Source organism: Equus przewalskii, chromosome 27 (genome assembly GCF_037783145.1).
Source record: "Equus przewalskii isolate Varuska chromosome 27, EquPr2, whole genome shotgun sequence".
NCBI classification, from domain to species: Eukaryota; Metazoa; Chordata; class Mammalia; order Perissodactyla; family Equidae; genus Equus; species Equus przewalskii.
Genome location: NC_091857.1, coordinates 27109137 through 27132003, shown reverse-complemented (window position 1 = coordinate 27132003; position 22867 = coordinate 27109137). Strand labels below are relative to the sequence as shown.

Here is a 22867-nt window from a genome sequence, read left to right as displayed (position 1 = left end):
GAGATTTACTTTGATTCCCTTCCAGGAAGTGACTGAGCACCTAAAGTTCCTACTTGCTCTAAGAAACTTGTGATTTGGGACATGAAAAATACTATTTTTTAAGGCACAATGCCTTAGAGAAGAGCTTACTGACTTTAACCTGAGACACTTGAGCTTCTTTAAGAGAATTTCATCAGAATCCTCTTTTTCTGTCTCACTTGGAACGAGCGACCCTGCTCAGCCCTTAACCTCACTGCATTTCTCAGCTTTCTTTGTATGTTTTTTCTTTTCATGACTCTGTAGTAAATACTCTGTTTACCTTAATATATATAACGCATGTTGCATTCATTTTATCCAGTCATTCATGAATGAGTCTGTTTCTTCTTACGTATTTCTATTTCTCAGCATATTGGGAAAAGTCATTCTTCTTCCCTACACCTCAAGCAGCTGACATAAACTCATTGTTTCTTCCCCTGACTAAACTTGGCTTTTTCCTACACATTTTAACTAACGGTGCATTCAAATTGGCATGTTATTCTCAACCATGTTCCTTTCTGATATTCTACTCCTAGTAAAACCAACAATTGATTTTGTAATAATCTTTGAAAACAAAACAAAACAAAAGAAGCTATTACCAGTGTTTAAATATTCACCATGAATCAGGAACCTTTTGGCACGCTGACTTGATTTTATTTGACTAAGATATGTATTTCATTGATAGATCCAAGTGAATTTGTCCACTAATAGGATATGAACATTATCATGTTCAAAGCAGACCCACTAAAACTTTAAAGACTAAAGAACTCCTGTGAACAGAGATTAATTAGTCAACATTCCAAAACTGAGTGGAAAACAAGTTCACAGCCCTGTTCAACAACACTAATACTGAAAATTGTGGAATGTCTTTCCTTTTGATCCCACCCAACCCAACTCTCTCTTTCTGTAATGTCCAAATACTGGTATCCAACAATTCATGACTGAGACCCACAAACCCACTCTAGTTAGAGTCTAAAGAGGAGTACTTCCAAAGAGATAGTTAGAAAGCTCATAGAATTATTGGAAAGAATGAGGAATGATCCTCAAAACCACTAAGCAAATCTGAGCCACCAAGAAAGGTGCCACTTCTGCCACGATGTGAAACTTAAAGTATCTAGAAGCTTCATTCTGTGTTAGCTAGTCACCTCCACAGTTGCTGTCTCCAGAAACATGTGTCCTCTGTCATTGCTAAGGCCAGTAAAATGTATATGCTGCAACCACTGACTCTCTTCGTATGTAACTCAGGGCCCAAGCAACTTTCATGCAAGTTCATCTAATTTTTGAAACTTATGTCCAGAATAACCTGAAAAACAGTGTGTAAAATACAATTTTTCACTCTCCAACCTCCTTAGTACAGGAAAACATGCCAGAAAAGGGGTGGAAGGTGTTGTGTGAACTCCATACCTGCCTTCTTCAGGTCTGTGTATGTCTCCTTGTCCTTTTCTTTCCTTTTCTATCTCTATTTTTATGACCTCTGTTCTCACAGTCTCCCATTTTCTCCTCATTTCTTTCAATGTTTGCATCTTTTTTATGTTTTACTCCACCAACAGACTTTTTTTCTTTTTTTCCCCCAAATCTAACCATAGTCTAAAACTCAAATATGTTTCAGAGATTTTTTAATATTTATTGAAAATAATTTTAATTATTTCATTCTTTGTATAAGACACAGTGAGTTGAATGTGTTATATTCTTTTAAGGAAATATTTTACTCAGGTTGCTTTTTTATAATGAACTAGGGCCGAACACTGAGCACACTGAAGTAGGAAGCATTTATGGACTTTGGATGAAAAAGACTCAATTCGGTGTCCCAACTCTGAAATATGTTATTCTTAATCTCCGTGGGCCCCTGTTCCTTAAACTGGAAAGTGGATACAGCAATATCTGTCTTGGGAGGATGTCACAAGGATTAATGCTATAATCCTTTTAAAGCACCTGGAAAATTATAAGTTTCAATAGTCAGTTCTGCAGGCGCTGATTCCCTATACCCCTTACCTCTCCCAACTCTATGGTTCACTCTCTATACACAAAGTACCTTTCCTATTTAACCTCATTTACATATGACCATTTCTTTGTTTATTTGTTTAAGTACCAGAGAGAGACCGTGGTAGCCTCAATTTTCATTTCATATCATTTAAAACTATTAATGGCCACAATAGCAGTAGACTTTCTTCTTGAAATGTCCTTGAGCTCCAAGAAGAGACCATAATTTTTCAGTAGGCAGCAGCTTTTTCTCTAGAGCTAAGACTAATAAATTCTACACTCACATCATTGGATACAAATCAAGATGTTATCCAAGGCTCAATTTTATAGAGGAGACAGAAATTCGAATATTAATTAAGTCATGCTCTTTAATAATCCTCCTGTATCTTTTTTGTTAAGAATAATGATAGTATACCAGGTACTTAAATGAACTTATAACAAATTACCTCAAAACATGTTGGGTCTGTGTTTTGGGAATAAAAACGTAAGCCTGCATTACTTTTCCAACACTGCTAAGAAACTCAAGAGTGAATATTTGAAACTTGGCCTTTTTAATTCCAATGTACTCTTTTATCTGTGAGTCCATGTTGTCGCTTTGATGGTTATCATGACTGTATGGCCACTGTGAAATAAATCAGTCCTGTGATCATAATTCTATTTGAATTACGTCAGATCTTAAGCCGGATATTGTATACAGCAATCTTATCATCTTGTACAATTTTATGGTAGGAGAAAACAGAAGAAATTTCTTTGTATTAGCTCTGCTGCAAATTTGCCATGTGAATTTTGAATTATCTTAATGTTTGCACATTGATGGCAATGTTTAAAAATAGTTCTTAAATCATTTCCAATACTGGATATTTCATATCTTGAGCCATATGACAAACTCCACTAGAAGAGCTTATGAATCTTTTTTTTTTGGTCTCTAGCAAAGCACTTTTTTTTAAATGGGTGATTACTACCAACATTATGTTATCGTAAGGTGGAAGTAACCGTATAGTATATATGTTCCTTACAGGGCCAACATCTTCCAATATTTGACACTTCTTGCACTTAGGGAAGAGTCTTTATTTCTTGAGTTGATACTATATATTGGAGAGCAATGCTACATAGTGTTCCGAATTGAAATACTTAAGAAGCCTGTGTTTGTCTGACCCAAGAGTTAATATCTACTATTTACACTTATGGTACGACTTGGATGATGGACAAAGTTGTTTACAATCAGGGCAGAGGCTCCAGCAACCTTTGGAGCTAGCTATGTGGTTAGCCAGGTTTAACCCCAAACCTGTCCATCAACATTTCTTGGGAGAAAGGAGATCTAGATTAATTTATTGCCCTCACACATAATGTTTCAGAGAACACTTTTAAAAACTCACTGGATAATGAATCTTACTGGATTGCATTATTTATCCAACAGATGCTTATTTTTTCTGTTCAACATTGGGCAGTCTGGGTCTCTTAGGAATTTATCTCTGTCGTGATCAGCTCTGCAGTACTCAAAGGAGCACAATGAAGATGAAGCTGAGTAACAGCATATCTTAAGCTGCCAACCTAACCAACACATGACATTGGCCTCTGTTTCAACCTAAGCACCAGGACAAACAGGGGAGCAAGAGAAAGTACACAATGCATTCACACAGGTAAACATAGGTTTTGACTGACCAACAGTATTAACAAAACAGAATTTGAGTTAGGGAAAAGAATCTACAGAAGTCAGCTTTGCTGTATCCACTTCCTTGTTTTAGGGATCATGAAGCAGTGGAAAGATCAGCAGAGGGGTTGTCAACCGCTGTTCTCTTTCCACCAGGCAAACCAGTGCCCTTTTTGGGAGTGGAAAAGTTTGGTATGCAGTGCTCCATAAGAGAATTGGAGCGTGTACCAGTCAGTCTCCTTTTCTAATGTTTTAACAGGAATTTAAGTCCCCACAACTTCATCACATGGGAAAAAACATGAGCAGCTCACAAATTATTAAGGCTACCTTTTACAATCAAGACTGTTTTAGAAAGCAGATTTGGTAGGCTTTCAAACTGCTCTAGATAGTGTACAAATAATATACATAGTCAACAATGTGCAAGGGTGTTATTTAAGGGAAAAATCCAGAAGTTGATATTAAATGGCTCTAATGACGTTCTTCTCTACTATGTTTGTGCAGCATGCAGAACTGAGTTGCCATAGGTTGGGACAATTAGTGCACATCTTCAGAGTGAAACATAATATCAGCGATCACAATGTTTACTTGTACAGTTTCTTTATCCAAGGAGATCTAGTTCCCTCACAGGGTCATTAATTCTTTTGACATTCCAAGGAGGCAGCAAGCGAGTTGTGCTCTCCTAGTCTTGCCGGAGAAACTGAAACATGGATGGATGGGTTCAGTGATCACTCAAGGAAGAAGCTTTCTTCTAGGCAGTTTGTACCTGGAGGTCACTGGGTCTTGACAAGTGGTTAGAAGCTGGCAAACCTTGAACTAAATTTGTCCCACATATTTTGTTCTGCAACCACACTGTTGGTAATGTTAAAAATTGGAGAATTCCCTTTAAAAACGCAGATTTCTGACTTCTTGCTAAGGTTGGAAAGCTCTAGTAACGCCAGGTGTGCGCCCATGTGGCAAACATCAGCTGGATTTGGGTAGCTTTTGCTTTATTAGTGGAGGATGCACTGTCCTCACCTATCTTGCTTCATTCTTTTCTGTTCCCTCCCTGGTCCCTGCAGGCATTTGCGTTTGGGACACCATGCCATAAATCCTATGATTTTACAATCAACTGAAAGGGTGGTTCTGAAAGGAAGTCATGCCTGCAGCAACTGTTCTCCCCTAATTAGTCCACAAGCTCCTCGAGGCAGGGATTGTGACTTCTTCATGGTTTAGTCTTCAGGACGTAGCACAATGTCTGTCCTGTAGTCATTGGGTAATAAAAATTTAATGAATTAATGAAGGAATAAACAAATAAAAGCCTTAAAATGACATTTGAGTCAAGCTTTTAATTACTGGGACTGTTTATGACAGGAAATTTTCTGTTTAGATGGACAATAGACTTGAGAGGTTTTTCCAGAATTGACATTTGTTGGTTGATTTTACATTATCTGTAACGTTCAGTACCTGACACAAAGGGCTCACTGTAACCGGGATTTCAAGCCTAGAGTCAAGGATGATAGAGTGTGGCCATAGAACATAACAAATATGTAGAGGAGAAAGATGTAAAATTAGACAATAGTCTATGAAAGCAGAGCTTGGGAGTGTCAAAATACAGATATGCTGCTACCTTATTTTCCTAGTCTATTCACTGCGATTTCAGAGAGTCAGCTGTAAATTGCTCTGTAAAGAGAATGTTCCTGCTTTCATGAAACTTGCACACCATCAGGGACCCTTTTTTTTTTAATGTCAGAATCCGTGTAAAGGAGATTTTCTATCTCCAAATTAAGGAATAGCCTAATTCAATTACAATAGTATATGCAATGTTTCTTGCATGTGTTAGACTATCAATAAATGTTATTTAAATAGCATCTGAATCTCAAGTGAATGGTAAGAACCATATTTGCATTTAGATAGATGTTACACGCAAAAATGTACTTTGTTTTTCTGTATTATATGGACATAGAATGTACAGAATTCAACCAACATAGAGTCTACAAAACAGAATCTGAAAGTCATTCCTTTACGACCCCACCCATAAACATATACACATCTGAGTTACTATCTCTGAGAGAGCCACTATCCACAATTGGAGATACCAAAAGCATAGTTAAATAAGCTTTTTTCTGTTTTGCTAATTCTAAAACTAGCTGTTCAAAATAGCATAAAATTTGAAACAAAGTTTGATTGAAAGGTAAGGGAAACACACACACGCAAATGGTAATCCACTCAAGTTTCTAATTATTTTCAAATAAAGATGGTTTCAAGTTCTACAGTTGCTAGTCTGTTCATCGAAAGTCAATAATAAATCTCCAATAATAGTTCACTGATGGACTTACCGTTCACTCATTTGTAGAGGGAGTTCTTTCTCAATTCAGAGTAAATCACAAGGCAAATTGATAAAGGTAGGCCAATGCAATTGAGACTGCTATTTCAGTAACTTAATGCTCCTTCTACATGAAACCCCTTCCTAGTAATATTATTAACTCTTAGGAATCCAAATTTAAAGATAGGCAAAGAACACTAAAGTTTCCAAAGACATCAGAACAATTCCTAAATAGTAGCAGGGAAAAAATAGTATTTTTCCAACGACAGAATGCATAGACCATACATGGAAATTCTTTCCAAAATTAAAAAATATATATTATAAGGGTATTAGTTTTTATTAATTATCTCACATTCTATATCGTATCATTTTTCTACTTTTGTTAGTATATTTAGACAATAATTATAGTTGACTTAAAATTGTAATTCTATATTATAATCCTCTATATTATATTTCTCTACTATATTAAAATTATATATTAATTAAAAATGGCAGTCTAGACTCCCAGTCCACCAATATTTGCCATGATTATTGGAGGAGTATTAGACTAATAATAGTAAGCAGTAGAAAAATGGGATGTGTGTACTGTCAAGAAAGAAAGGAGGTAAAACAAATAAGAAAATGGAAGTCTATTTTCAGAGAATACTTAAGAAACTTGATGAAAGCTAAAGCAAAATACTTGGGCCCACTGGGACATTATTTTTACCTCTTAGAGGGTGTAGCTAAATGTGTAGTGAGAGACCGATAGAGCCAATGCTGAGTATTATTTTAGATTCTTCTCTGCTTAGGTATTGACCTGAAAAACTCTGAAAAAGTTACATAACTTACATGCAGGGGATTAACAAAATTCTGTGTGCTTAGAGATTTTTCTTAAATTATATTATTCATTTGTTTATCAAATATTCCCTGAGCTCATGCTATGAACAAGGTAATATTCTAGAAGTTGGAGAAAACATTAGGGAACAAGACAAAGTTGTTTAGCCCACAGCAGTTACATTCTATTGGGGAAAACAAATAATAAAAAAAATAGACAAATACGTAAATAAGCAAAAGATAGTTTTCTTGGCTACTGTGTTCTAGTTACCGAGAGTCACTAAGGAGATATCAAGAACTGAGACACAGAGATCTCAGCACTACTATGGATATTAAATAAATATTGAGTGCCTTCTCTGTGTCAGGCACTTTGCAAGTACTCTGATACAAGGATGGGTAGAAGAGAGATGGCTCCTGCCTTCGTGGAGCTTTTGGTCCCCGTGTCTATAGAATGAGATGTGCAGATGACCACTCAGATGTGTTCTGGGTCTAATATTACATCCTGCTGCCGTGCACAAAGACATTCTTCACTGTTCCAGGCTCTTGGCCTGGAAGGAGGCCCACCTGGATGGGAACAGCCAGTATGGGAACAAAGGAAAGAGACACAATGTTGTTGGCAAGTGAGGGAGACTGGAGGGCTAGCTGAAACTATGTCTGAGAGAGACTTTCAGAAGCCACTCCAATAATCACACAGGAGTCCCCATAGCAGAAATTCTAAAGAAGGTGTTAGGAACAAGGGTCAGAGAGAAGGAAAGAGGAGAACAAGAAACAGCAGGTTGAACGAACCAGGAAGTTGTGTAAACTACCAGGGACACGTGACTTGCCTCTGAAGGTTTACAGGCTCTTATAGGTGCTTCCATGGGTGGTTTGTTTTAATTTCAAGGGCTTCAAATGCCTTGTGGCTGTTTTTTTCACGAGGTGAAGATAGGCTGTTCTCTCACTGACTGTGCAGTGAATGGTGTACTTTTTCAAGAGAAAGAAAGGTTTGGATTGTTGGTGCAGTGTCACCGTGACCAAAGTAAGACCTACTGACCAGACAGCAGTAAACTCAAGACCCTGACTCAGTTCAGCACACAATTATCCAGTGTCTTTTATGGTCTGAGCGCTGGGCAAATATTGCGAATGTAAAGCAGGACAAGGTTCCCGTTCTTGAGGAGACTAGCGTCTGCAGTGTTGCAATAGCACCACAAGAATGAAAAACACATAGCTGCTCTTTCAAAAGATTTTCAAAAGCAATACTTAGAAGTGTTCTCACAACTCTTTCCCATGAACATAAAGGACTAAAGGAGGGGCTTTTGTTTGTCGTGCTGGAACAAATAAGTCTGATATTTTTAAAGCTGTGCAATCATGGACAGACATTATTAATATTAGTTTTAATGATTTGGTTTGCTGTGACAGGATTAACTGACCCAGCAGTTCTTTCTCCCACTGCCCCTCAGTACTCTGCATATATAAAATCATAAAGAGCAGAGACTGACTTACATTTCTTGATCCCTGGAGTCTATCACAGTGCTATGTACATAGTGTACTTGTCGGGCTGTTAGAAATGTTCAGAAGATACCTTATGAGAGATCATTTTGAAAATCTTACAAAAATTACAATATCTCTATAAATATTTCAGATAAGAATTTGTACAACTTCTAATTTTCTTCATATTCTTATTGAAAAGACATTAATAAGTCCAGCACATTGCAATATATTGTAATATTTTATTTATTTTTTTTAATAACTGAAAACCACGAATGCCATGCCCTACTTGTTCCAATAATATTCTTACCCAGTGTGATCTGAAGTTGGTTTTAAGTAAGGCACTTAATGTCTAACCCTATTAAAATTTGCTAACACTGGTTGCCTAAGGCAGACAGAATCTTAATTTGAATTTTAAGTGGAAAGTTAATTGTTTTGTAAATTAATCAGTAATGTGGCTTAGCTCTATTTGCCCGGTTAATTACTTTTCCCTGTCCTGTTAAACTCCAGTCTTACAAAAGAAAGTCATCTTTTGTGTTCCCATGTTCATTGTTTGCTTCTAAGGACGTGTGTGTGTGTGTGTGTGTGTGTGTGTGTGTTTTCCATGGGTGTGACCTTTTCACTCCTAAATTTCCATTTTTCTCATATTGACCAATGGCTTTTGCTGTAGGAGATGGAGACACCATATTTATCTTCATCCTGCTCAAAATGCTTTTAAAAACCTGCAGTGTGCATGTATTATTCCAGAGAATGGCAAGATTCAAGGAATGGGTAAGAAGTGGAGTAAGGTGTATGTCATAATGTCATAGTGGGTCCAGAGCATGGCCTCAGATGTCTGAAGACTTGAGTTCCTACATCAGCTCTTCCACCTGTTAGTCATGAAGCATTGGGCCAGTTATTTAAACTTCATAAGTCTCAGTTTCCTTAGTAAAATTGATATGATAATGTTACTGTTCTTATAAGGTGATTGGCAGGATCAAATCATAGAATTAACTACTTATATCACTTAATCTTAATTGTTAATATAACTTAGTAATTATTGAATTGTTCTCATGATTATCATAATAATATTCAGTAAAATTTCTTAAAATATATTAAGCATATGTTGTCATTATGAAGATATATCCTATGTGCTTTTTCTTTTCTCTTCCTCTTCATAATTAACCTGACTTAAACTTGATGTGAATTGCTGTGGATTCTAAATAAAATTATGAGAAGTGCTCTTTTTTGACCCTATTCATTATCTGATGTTACCATTTCTAGTCCTGATTAATGTCTCCACCTGGCCAGACATTTGTGTTCTTTCTTAAGAGTGGTGTTATGTGTATCTGAATTCTGTCACAGATCCTTTGTTTTCATTCAAGGGTGCACATCATTCTTTACTGTTCAGTAGGATTATTACATGAAATTAAGAGATTTTTAAAAATTTATTTTTCAAGCAATTCCAAAAATAACCATGTGGAATACAGTTTTATTCAACTTAAAAAATGTTTTCTATTTTGCCTTTGGTTAAAGATAGAAAAGTTGTTAGTGAGTCACTGAAAAGAACAATTCTACTGGACTAACGAAGGTAACTAGAGCATATTACCTTGGTTGGCCACTTCTATCCATAAATAATACAGCCCTGTAAACACAAGAGAAAGTTTTCCTGTATTATAATAAGCCGAGGGCACTGATACACGAAGCTGTTCATTTCATTGCACTGAATTTGTTTAATTCTTATTTTAGCCAAGTATGTGTTCAGTGCTGGTTAGATCATTAAGTATCATGACCTAGTCTGTAATTAAGAAACTATCAAGTTGGAGATGAGAATGGGAGACTGATAAGAAAGGGGGTGCCATTGGTGACTTCAGAGTAGAGGACTCTCTGAAACTCTAAATAAGAGATAATTGTGGCATGATCTCCCTGGTAGAAACTTCTCTGAATAGAATATCAACAGAAATATATTTAAATTTCCATGAATCAGATATTTGAAAAAAAAATAACAAAGCTTGGCCATACAAATAATTTTCAACAAAGTGCTAGCATGAAAAAAATTGTTGAACAAATTTTGCTTTTTCATTATCTCTGACCATATGTGTCAATGTAAGAAGTTTGCTTTCTCTGGTTTCCTTTGGGAGATAGAAGATAATACAGGATGGAACATGAGTTTTAGGTCCAAATATAGGTTCCATTTCTTTCATTCAGCAAGCAAAAGCAGCATGGCCTGAGAAAAAGCATAGTTGCTATTGAGTTTTAAATTATTCAATTATAAAAAGGAGCTAATAACCCCTACCCTCTAGCGATGTTTTAAATATAAGGTGTAGCACATGTAAGGAATCTGAGGCATGGAGAACATTTAATGCTCAGCAGCTATTACTATTGCTAGCAAATTCTAGGTCCTTTAAAAAATTTTCTCAAATCATTACAGTTAGGGTGGGTCATGTCAATTCTCTCCACAGAAATTCTGTCCAAAAATTACTGGTTAATTCAGAGAAAAGAATCCCACAGGATTTGCAGGACTTTATGGGCAATATCAAATACACTGTACTCAAAAAAGCACCCAGACTTGTCTCCTAAAATATAGCAGAATTCACTGCAACTAAGATTTTAATTTCATTCATTTATTTATTTATTTACTTATTTATTTTTTGCTGAGGAAGATTAGCCCTGAGCTAACATCTGTTGCCAATCTTCCTCCACTTTTTTCATATGTGGGTCACTGCCACAGCATGGCTGATGAGTGGTGTAGGTCTGCACCCAGGATCTGAACCTGTGGGCTTGGGCCACAGAAGCAGAGCATGCTGACCTTAACCACTATGCCACAGGGCCGGGTTCCTCAGATTTGAATTTTAATAAACACAATGAAAAGTAGAAGAAAGACAAGAACATTTCAATAACCATTATTCCCATTGTCTATTTATAGTCAGCATTTTTTTTTTTTTTGATACTGGAAAAAAGAGATCTCCTGAGGCAATGAGAACAGACCCTTTGGAAATAGATGAATTTACTTGCTTAGATATGTTGGTAACTAGATGTTATGGATTGCACGTTTGTGTCCTCCCCCAATTCATATATTGAAACTCTAATCCTCAATGTGATGGTATTTGGAGGGGGGCTTTCTGGGAGAAACTTAGGTCATGATGAGGTCACGAAAGTAGAGCTCTTGTGGTGGGATTAGTGTCCTTATAAGAAGAGGAAGAGAATAGAGCTCTCTCACTCTCTCTCTCTGCCAAGTGAGGGCACAGCAAGAAGATGGCCACCTGCAAACCAGAAAGAGGGGTCTCACCACAACTCCACCATCTGGTGCCCTGATTTCAGACTTCCCAGCCCCTAGACTGTGAAAAATTAATTTCTGCTGTTTAAGCTACCCAGTCTATTGTACTTTGTTAAAGCAGCATTAACTAAGACACTGGACAATTCCTATATGGGAAGGAGCTCATTTTTAAGCAGAACAATTGAGTAGAAACTATAGAGAAGTGGAGAATATGGAGGATTGCTAATGGGTACAGAACTTTGAGAGAACATGAACAGCTCGTCATCGTGAAGGACAAACAGGATAATAGTTGAACTCGTACCAATGCACAATGTTATTTTGGGAACAACAAACAAAGAGATCTATTGATGTGCTCACTTGTTTTTTAAGGACAAGATAGTCAGCCAAGTATAGTTCATTAACAGTGAAAAATAATTAAAAATAAATACAGGTTGAAAACTGTCAACACAACAAAGAAAATTAAATACGAAAACAAATCCCGAAAACAATAGAAATTGGCAACTGCTTGATTGGCAGAAGCAAAAATTATTTCAAGTAGTGATGAGAATAGGAACCTCAGACTAAAGCATTGTTGGTTAAGGATTAACTGCTGTAAGAATAAGGATGACAAAACCAAGGCAGTGTGACAGTGATATTGTATGTTTTCAGTTATAAAGAGAAAGCATTTGCTGTGTTATGTAGTTATTAGGACTGCATTTAATTTAGTAAATTTAATTGCCAAATTTAAATCATCCTTCTGATAATGTAGACAAAGGGAGATTTCTAGAGAGTAAACACAGTGGATCAACACGAGCATGGTTTTTTCTTTCTTGGGTTCTTGGTAATATTTTGGTCCTTCCGTAGAAATGCAAGTACAAATTACACAATAATCTGTGTAGGTTGCTCTGTAGTTCTGAATTAAAGAACAGTAAAAATGTTGTCAATTTGCTAATTCTCTAAACATTACTGCTGTTTGAATTTTACAGACAAGTTAATCATCTTAGTAGGAACAGAGTATTATAGAAAAGTAGGTAAACAGTTAACTTCACTTTTTAATCTCTGAATGTAGGCCTTTCTGGCCCTCGTAAACTTGGTATTACCATTTTTCCCTGTCTTTCTCATTTCCAGTGACCTTAAGGGCACAGTTAATTTCAAAATAGCATGGGATTAAATGGATCACTGTGTGATAAGAAACGTACCTGGATGCCCTTGGGTTAACTGGATCCTTGTTTGATAAGAATCATACCCGGAATGGACGCTCTGGGCTAGTTTCTGCAGGGGCAGCTAAGTCTGTAATTATTCCAATGTAAACCTACGGTTGATTTCTCATTCTGATCCTAATCTTTTGGTGGGGACAATTCCAGTGGTAAAGTACTAATATTTTTGAAATGAGGAAAATGTTTTTGGGGGAAATAACGTCCTGGTAAAGCTCAGTGCTCGAGGAAAGAGATGGTTGGTGGTACATGAAGCCAACAGATACATCAGTGCACACTTGGGAGGGAGCTCCTAGCAAGGCCAAGGCTTTCGAGAACATAGATACCTACTTGTCTCCAGTTTCCCCAGTTTTATCTGGATATTCACCAATATTTACATAGAGCTCCTAAAAAATACGTCACACACAAATTTAGAAAAGAAATTTCCGTTTGATTTCCAACAAATACATTTTTTTTTTTAAGTTTGTCATTATCTCAACCAGTGATGTCATTTCTTTCCCATTTGCTAATTCCGTCAGTCATTCCCTTTTGCCAGGTTGGCAACTAAAGATAAAGAAAAAAAATCTGCTATTTTGATTTCAACTCTCCTTTGGTGGATTGCAGATTCTTTTTCCAGGACTAATCTATTTCCCTCTCCACCACAAATCTCTACTGACACAAGCCTGAAGGAGAAAATGCTAGATATTTTCTGTCAGCATAAGGGACTTGCTATAGGTTAGCCCTTAACAGTTCAACAAATGAGGAAATTACTGTAAATATCAAGATTTAATTTTTTCTAACTTTCGATATATCTGGTCTAATAAAATAATAACAACATGGACATTCCTGTTTTTTTTTTCTTTTTAGAAGACAGTTTACTTTGGCATATTCCTCTTCCCCTCCCTAACATGTATCATTTTCATATTCATAATCTCTGTGAACTACTCACGTTTTTTGGACCATTAAAATTTCAAAGTTTAATAAGTGAGCAGGAAGCACTCTCTCCCATACTCAGATTTAAGGTGGTACAAGGAAGCAGAAAGGAAGTAAAATTGTAAAGAAAAGATCATTTTTACAATGTAAAGATGAAAGGAAATTGAAGTACAGCTTGAAGCTTGGAAAGACAGAACAGAGCGCTCAAGGTGATGCGCTCCAGGAGAAAACTGATAGTGGACTGCTGTTTTCCTGAAACAACATGTATGTTTATTTTGGCACCACTGTTGTCGTCACCGTTATTTTGAGAAGAGACAGTTCAAATTGCAGTACACATAGGGGCTTCCGTCTCTTCTTGCAGACGTGGTATTAAAGACAAATTTAGTTAGCACCTAATATAATTCAGTCCAATGAATGTAGTCACCTTGTCTTGTAAATATTTTATTTAGAAATATCAGTCATTTCTATAGACCCATCACTCTTATACCATCTGTAGAATTCTAGTTGCTTCTAGAAATTCAGAGAAAGACAGAGCAGCAAAGACAGAGCCACAGAATAAGTCAGCAACCTGTAAATCACTTCATCATTTAATTGCTATTGTGAGTGCTTGCTATATAAGAAAATCATGGATTCTTTTTCGGATTTTGCAAATTTTTTTCTTACAAATCAAGATTATCAGAAAAACAGCAACAAGTAGTTTCCCTGGCTCAAAAGAAAACAGGTGTTTGGTGCCACGGAGGAGGACGACTTTGTGTATTTAGTTACTTTAGCCTTACTTTGTCCTCTGGCATGATCTGTTCCCTGATTTCAGCGCAGTCGAGCTTGCTTTAAAATTGTACACAAATTAAGTTAACCACTTGGATCATATGTGTCCCAAAGAATGTGGTTTCTCAGGTATGAGCAATTTACCAATCCCCTACTCTCCTTTCACGTTGGCATTTTGACAGTCCTAGCAAATTTCTCAGGCAGATATTTTAGTTTGCACCTTGATCACGGCAGCTCTTACTGAGTTTCAGAATTGCTCATACCAGATGCACCTTTCCAGTCGGAAGGGATAGGTGTACTTCTTAATGATTGTGCAAACATGCATAATTATGCCTGCAGGTAAACGTTCTGCTGTCCTCTTAGAAAACTGAGAAGTACAAAGAATGTTTATGAGCAGGTCCAGCCGTTCCAAGTATCTTGTCGGTTTAGACACACCTGAGTTACCATCCCCCTCTTATTGGCTGAGAAAGTTGCCGCACCTGATTTGTAAGTTTACCCGTCCTAGTCAACAGAGGGGGCACCTCAGCCAGCCAACGCTGGATTTAATCTAGCTAGAAGCAGCGAAAGCAGCTATTTGAAAAATCACTGGGTTCTGAGTTCATTACTACAGGAAAACTGTTCTCTCCTGGGGCACAGAGAACTTACTTCGGAGCAGCCCTACCAGCTCGGAAGTCCGGCCGGATAAAAGGCATCGTGGAGGATAATGGCTACCTATGTCCTGCAAATCGCCGGCCTGGTGCTTGGTGGTGTAGGCATGGTGGGCACAGTGGCTGTCACCATCATGCCTCAGTGGAGAGTGTCTGCCTTCATTGAAAGCAACATTGTGGTTTTTGAAAACCTCTGGGAAGGACTGTGGATGAGTTGCATGAGGCACGCTAATATCAGAATGCAGTGCAAAGTCTATGATTCCCTGCTGGCTCTCTCTCCGGACCTACAGGCATCCAGGGGACTCATGTGTACTGCCTGTGTGCTGGCCTTCCTGGCTTTCATGACGGCCATCCTTGGCATGAAGTGTACCAGGTGCACCGGGGACGACGAGAAGGTGAAGGGTTACATCCTGCTCACGGCTGGAATCGTCTTCATCATCACAGGCATGATGGTGCTCATCCCTGTGAGCTGGGTTGCCAATTCCATCATCAGAGATTTCTACAACCCCATAGTGGAAGTTGCCCAGAAACGTGAGCTTGGAGAAGCCCTCTATATAGGCTGGACCACGGCGCTGATGCTGATTGTTGGCGGGGCACTCTTCTGTTGTGTTTCTTGTTGCAATGAAAAGAGCAGTAGCTACAGATACTCTGTACCTTCCCATCGCACAACCCAAAAAAGCTATCACGTGGAGAAGAAGTCACCGAGCGTGTACTCCAGAAGTCAGTATGTGTAGTTGCGTATATTTTTTAACTTTACCTACAAAGCCATGCAGGTGACTAAAATGTCCACTATTTTCTACAAATGGAACACAAAGGAACATTGATTTGCTGTTCTTAACTGCTCAACATTAATCACCGGAACGGTGCATGAGCTATTTATGATTCTATAAGCTGTTTCAGCAGAATGAGATATTCCACAGCCTGCTTTGATTATTCTAAGAAGTACAGTAATTTGTTTTCTGAAATGGTTCATGCATCTTTTCTTTTTATCGGTTACTTCAAAATGACATTGTCAAAGACTATTATTTTACGACTGTGATTTCTCTATGACATGGCATTTCTTATGTAGATGAGAGTGACGTTTGTATCTCACATAAATAGAGACAGGCTTATGTGGTTCTATTTTAAATGAAATACTGATCCATTAAACTGAATAAATAGAATTCAACTATTGCTTTCCTGGGGAATTGGGGATAAGATTGAAGAAGGTTAATATTAATTGTTTAAAAATGGCTTAGTGATTAATGCACTTGATTTATAATGAAGGTTAAAATTAAGGCTTTAATCAGCAGTGTAAAGGAAATTAATTGACTTTCTGATATCCTATTTTTTAGCCTAAGAGTTAGAAATTCTAACTCCTTTATCCTCTTTCCCCAGAGACCTTCCTTTTCTTGTATATTAAATTAACATCTTTTAAAAGGCAGACATTTGTCAAGGGGCTTTGCATTCCAACTGCTTTTCCAGAGCTGTACTAAGAAGAAAGATAAAACTGCGGTCTAAGAAACATGAAAGACCTCAGGAAAGGGAAATTTTCTTTCCTCTTAAGTTTCTGTGGTTGGAGAAGGATGCATTTTGACAAGAAATCATACATATATATGTGAATATTTTAATAACTATTTGAATACTGACTTTGGACTTTTATCAACATAAATAACAGAACAGAAAAATCATATGTCTTGGTTTTTATTTGCTTACCAAAGAACAACCAAAAAAACTGTGCTTTGTGAACTCCATCTGCTCCTATGTGCGTACCTAAGTCAAAATTGTCATCTCAGTCCTGCCAAAGATAAATTTTTTACCTGTTCCATTTTTGTTTGCTTTTACTAAGGTACAGAAATACCATATCTTTTTGTTTTCCCCAAATTTGATGCAACCGATAATCCAATTTGCAAGTTTGTATCTATATTTTTCTGGTTTAAATGACTGTGTGTCATCTGCTGTATGTTCTTTGTATAATAATTTGTGCCTTTTTATATTAATTTGACATTCGTTCATTATTCTCCATTTTTTCTGTTTTATTATCTAGTAAATACTTTTTAAAAACTGATATTTTCAGCTCTGCAATTTTAGAAAGAATATCAAGCCCACAGTTTAAAGATAAAGGTAGATTCAGCATTAATTTTTGAGAATATAAAATACTCTAAATCATTTAACAACAGCATGCTTTATAATCATTGGATTCGCATGCTGCTATTTGGTGCACATATTTATAATTTATTAAGATAATATTATGGATTCAAACAAACCTATATAGTGTAAATATTATGTATGTAATAGACATTTCTGTAAAGACTTTCCATAGCTAAATATGTCTCTACCTCTGAGAAATAGTATTAATTAATAATAGTGGCTAACGTTTTGGGAGTACCTATTATGTGCTGGGAACTCTACTGCTTTATATGAATTATATCATTAAATCTTTTATGAGATTGGTATGATTAGTTCAATTCACAGATGAGGAGACCTCAGAACACATCATGGATTACCCAATTGAGTCAGGAGAAACGAAGAGGAGTGTCCGACTTCATAGCTTATGTTCCTTCTTTTTAGGGAAAGTGGATTTTCTTCAGCAGTGTCTAGTTTATAAATTGATCTTTGTATGTGAAAATGACATGCTTAACTACTGTTAGTTGGAAAAACTTTTAGTATTTTTTCTGGGATTGGTGATTTTCCAATAGCTAAGTGTTAATTTATCCTAGGCAATTTTACACCCTTGGGTCAAAACTCTCATGAGAGCAGAATTAAAGGGAAACTGAGCACTTTGGAGAAGAAACCCAATCTTCTAAAAACCAGTCTGTAATCAAACTTCTTTTTTGCCTCGAAATCTCTCCTGAATGCCCCAGACTCAATTTACCATTTCCCTCCTCTTTCCCCTCAAACAGAATTATAACACTGCTGGTTTTCCTTATGGCATCACCTCTTGGCTACTTCTGAAGTCTTTCTCCAACTTTCCACACTATCCTCACCTTCTCTCTGTCTTTCCTGGCTGAAGGCCTTCCAGACTTTGTTACTGCCTGCAGCTGTCCCTCCTCCAGCTCTTCTCTATATTCTTATCTTAGTTTTTTGTAAAATGCAAGTTAGGCCCATCATGCAAGCCCTCCCCGTAATTCTAGTGGGAATGCTTCGCTGCCTATCAGGTAAGTCCAGATGCCTGAGCACATGAGAACTGACAGGAAGGGAAATCTTCATGGCAAATTTTATCACCCAGTAACATCAATGTATCATGAGAATAATAACAGTTATAAAGCTACTCTCCAGAAACTAGGATGATTCACATGGCAAAGGTCTTCTTCAGTATCCTGGAAGAGATGCATTGGAATTAGGAAATGGTTTGATTGGAGGCAAATTATGTGCAAGTGGACATTTTATAGCGTAGTTTTATGATGTAGTTTTATGGGGAAATAATGCGATGGGATGGAACGAGCCCATGGAGGCAGAAGGGGTGGCTTTATGCTTTCACCTTCCTGCTAGTCTTTTTTCTCTTTCATACTATACCATATGTTGCCATCACCATGAGCCCCTTCTGCTGATTCTCTATCCAAAACGACTCCTTCATGCACTGCAAAAACAGTTATTAAGCTACGTTATGCCAAGTGCTAGGGACATGGGGATGGATGAGACAGTTTTTTTGTTTTTAAGGAATTTGCAGTCTAAGAGGAAGAGACAAGAGTGAGAAATGTAGCCTTCACTGCACACTTATCAGGTACTTGGAGCTTTGCTTTCTGTGCCTCAGCAGTCCTCTAAGAAGTCCATGAATTATATACAGAGTCATGAGAACGCTGAGTCTCAAAGATGTCTATATATCTCTATATACTATATCTATATCTATATAGTATATATAGATACATATCTATATATACACTGGTGGTCTCGTGGTTAAGATTCAGTGCTCTCATCACCACAGCCTGGCTTCATTTCCTGGTCAGTTGTCATACGGTAGTGGCTGCATGTTGCTGGGGTGCTGAAAGCTATGACACTGCAGGGTCATCCATGGTGGACAGGCCTCAGTAGAGCTTCCAGACTGGGACAGACTAGGAAAAAGAACCTGACCAGTCACCTGCAAAAAAAAAATTGGCCATTGGCCAGCTCCGTGGCACAGTGGTTAAGTTCGCACCTTTTGCTTCGGAGGCCTGGGGTACGCCGATTCGGATCCTGGCTGCAGACCTACTCACCGCTTGTCCAGCCATGCAGTGTCTGGTGTCCCACATATAAAGCAGAGGAAGATGGGCACGGATGTTAGCTCAGGGCCAGTCTTCCTCAGCAAAAAGAGGAGGATCGGTGGCAGATGTTAGCTCAGGGCTAATCTTCCTCAAAAAAAAAAAAAAAAAAAAAAGCCATGAAAACCCTATGAATAACAGCAGAGGAGCATTGTCTGATACAGCACTGGAAGGTGAGAAGATGGCACAAAAAGACCAGGCAGGGTTCTGCTCTGCTGTCCACAGGGTCGCCTGGAGTCGGAATTGACTTGATGGCACTAATAATTATATGTGTATACAAAACATCCCCTAATATAAACATCCTCCTAACTATAGACTGACAGAATCCCTGATTCAGGAGCCTGTGCTCTTCCTGCTACAATATTGTCCAGACATCCCTCCCAGAGTTAACTTTCCGAACAAATGCCATCTCACCACCCCATCTCCAGGGCTTCCCTGTGACTCATTGGTCACAGACTCTTTCTCCTGAGTCCCAGGGCCCACCTCAGCATCAGTCTTTACTACGTTTTTGCTCCCCTCTCTCCTCCCTCCCAACCTATACGTAATGTACTATTTTTTGGTTTCTGACATCCATTACCTTTCTCTTGGAATACACTCTAGTTTTTGAAACTCCTATCATATGTCAAACATCGCATTTCAAATTCACTAGATCTTCTTCCTTGTTCTAAGAATGCTGCCTGAGCAGTATCCCAGGAAGCCCCTCCTCCCAGCTCTGATCCTGCTACCAGGCAGAGCGGAGCAGAGCAGCAGCTGGGATCCAGCCAACAAGCAGAGCCCAGAGGCCTGCTTTCCACAAAGCTTCAGGCTCTGCCAGATTCCAGGAGGAAAGAGCAGCGCTGTGTTCCACTCTGAGAGGAATGAGAAGCAAGAGATTCCTGGTGCAGAGGCCCGAGGCTAAGCCTGAAGCTCTGTCCTGGGGGTGAGGGGGCAGGGGGAGAAATGTGGGCCTAACTGCTTCACAAAGAGTCCTGGAAGGAGCGAGACATTTGTACACCTGTGTGGTCTCAGGGGAATAACCTGGAGGCCAGAAAAACTCTGGGAGAATCACGCAGAGACTGGGTTCTTCTTCCTGTGGGGCCTCGACTGTCACTGAGAGGGAGGATATCGAGAGCTGGGAGCAGAGGTTACTTCCCAGGGCCCCAGGAGTGAGAGAGCAACTTTCTGTCACTAGATCCCAGCCAACAACAATGAGAATTCCTGCCACCCGAGGGTGTGCCAAGGGTGTGCCCAGGAGGGGTTCTGGGAAGGAAGCACTTTCTTCTTTGTTTTTGTCTGTAACTCAGTAAGAATGTACTCGGGCAAGCATCATAAATGAATAATCTTTGTCCCTCTTTTTTTCTGAATTGGACCCGCTTTCCTATGCTTTTTTTGGAGAGTAGAGATACAGGTAGATATCTCTTCAGAGCTATATGGAGATTCTCTTTGAAGAGAAAATTTCCTTTACTAGATGCTACACTGTACAAATGCTTTAGAAATTAAACTGCCCTCCAGCATTAAAGCTGAGAAACCCTCTGAGGGAAATGAATCCCACTCTCTTAGCCCAGCCATGGTCCAACACGGAATCTTTGACTTTTATCAAAGGATGAATGAAGAGAGAGAAAAAGATTCTGCATTAGGCCCTGTTCTGGTTATTTCTTGCTGTGTAACAAATTACCCCAAAACTTGGAGACTTAAAACAACCACTATTGGGGCCAGCCCGGTGGTGCAGCGGTTAAGTGCACATGTTCCGCTTCTTGGCAGCCTGGGGTTCGCTGGTTCAGATGCCAGGTGCAGACATGGCACCGCTTGGCAAAAGCCATGCTGTGGTAGGTGTCCCACGTATAAAGTAGAGGAAGATGGGCATGGATGTGAGCTCAGGGCCAGTCTTCCTCAGCAAAAAGAGGAAGATTGGCGGTAGTTAGCTCAGGACTAATCTTCCTCAAAAAAACAAAAAAACCCACTATTTTGTTACTTTACCTTTTTTTGGTGAGGAAGATTGGTCACAAGTTAATATCTGTTGCCAATCTTCCTCTTTTCACTTGAGGAAGATTGTTGCAGAGCTAACATCTGAGTCAATCTTCCTTTATTTTTATATGTGGGATGCCACCCCAGCATGGCTTGATGAGCAGTGGGTGGGTCTGTTCCCAGGATCTGAGCTGGCAAACCTGGGTTGCTGAAGTGGAGTGCCTGAACTTAACCGCTACGCCACCAGGCCAGCCCCTCACCATTTTATATCTCATGGTTTTGTGAGTTAGGAAATTAGGTAAGGCTCAGGTGGCCTGTGGCACTGATTTCAGGTAGTAGCTGGGGTCTACAGTCAACAATAATTCCTCTCACTGCCTGGCAGTTGGCAATGATGTCTGAAAGTCTGGGTTCAGAAGGGCCCTTCTGCCTAAGACCTGTGGTCTTAGGGCCTCTTCACCATGTCTTTCCAGCAAGTGGTCAGACGTGCAGCATGGTGGCTGAGGGCTCTAAGGATCCATAGGAAAAAACACCAATACTTTTAGGAGACCCAGGGTCCCTTCTACCATTTGCAATTGATCAAAGCTGTCTCCGGGTCTAGGAAAGGGAAAATGAATTCTACTTCTTGACGGGAGGAGCATCAAAGAATCTGGAGCCATCTTTAACCCATTCTAGGTCCAAAGTGGGGTTTTAAGAACTTAAAGAGGAATTTTTCTTTCACATTGACTTATGTCATGAAACAAAGGCATAGTTTAAAAGGGGTGTTTTGTATTTTAAATGAGATAAAAGAGAACATGTGTTTTCTATTAAGCAGAAGCAGATGCAAAGAAAAACGCAAATTAAATACAAGAGGCTTAATTCTCCCTGTAGAAAATAAGGGAAGAGATTTCTTTCCCCTCCTTTTTCTTAGAGCATTTACTTTGGAAAACGTGTAAGTGCTTTCTTCTGTCCTTGGAATGTATATAGATCCTTTTACAAAACTAAATAGTTTTTCTGTCAGCTTTATGACCCAGGAATGCCTTTCTCTAGGACCTGGGAGCCATCTTGTCTGAAATGTAAACCTCAAAGGAGATAGCACCTCTATTTCCTGTTGACTGTGGGATGTGGGGAGTCTAACTTCGGTAGGCATCTTGCTCCAAATTGCCAAACAACCAATCATAAGGATATGAGAAGTTTGTTTCTCCTCTGGATAAATCCAATTAGCTAACATAAACGGTCACCCTAATTACCAGGTCAATTTAGGACGAACTATGTGTGACAAAGGTGCTGTCGAGTCCTTTTCCTTGAGGAATAGTTAATTGCTTATCTTGAAAACATGTATGTAATGAGTTGTATCTGCTTGGCTATATAAAAAGATGATATTTCTTTCTGTCTTTGCAAGCGCTTAGCAGATTGCCTGTGATATGCACCACATGCTGATTTAATGCTTATTTAATGGTGAAACTGTTTTCTTTCTTTACTACCTTTGTGGCGAGGTTTTCTGTGTTTGAACATTTTGTTTTTAATTATATTTCCCCAACACAGGTCAAGATAAGAAAAGAGATGAGAAAACATTTCATAATCTAGAAATTTATGTTTGGTAATAATCAGAGATGTTCCCAAAAGGTTTGGAAATACGTGCTCATCTGAGCACTACTTACAATGATGAAAAGTTGGAAACAATCCAAGTGTCTCACAGAGAAAGGCTGAATAAACGATGATGGCATGT

At 38.5% G+C, this 22867-nt stretch overlaps 1 protein-coding gene across 1 annotated transcript; it reads left to right on the top strand.

The window, feature by feature from the left end:
• Positions 1-14570: 14570 nt before the first annotated feature.
• CLDN8 (claudin 8) lies at positions 14571-17430 on the top strand. The gene has a single exon (XM_008541940.2). It carries the CDS (start codon positions 15058-15060, stop codon positions 15733-15735), a length of 678 nt encoding a protein of 225 aa, XP_008540162.1. The 5' UTR covers positions 14571-15057; the 3' UTR covers positions 15736-17430.
• The last annotated feature ends 5437 nt before the right edge of the window (positions 17431-22867 follow it).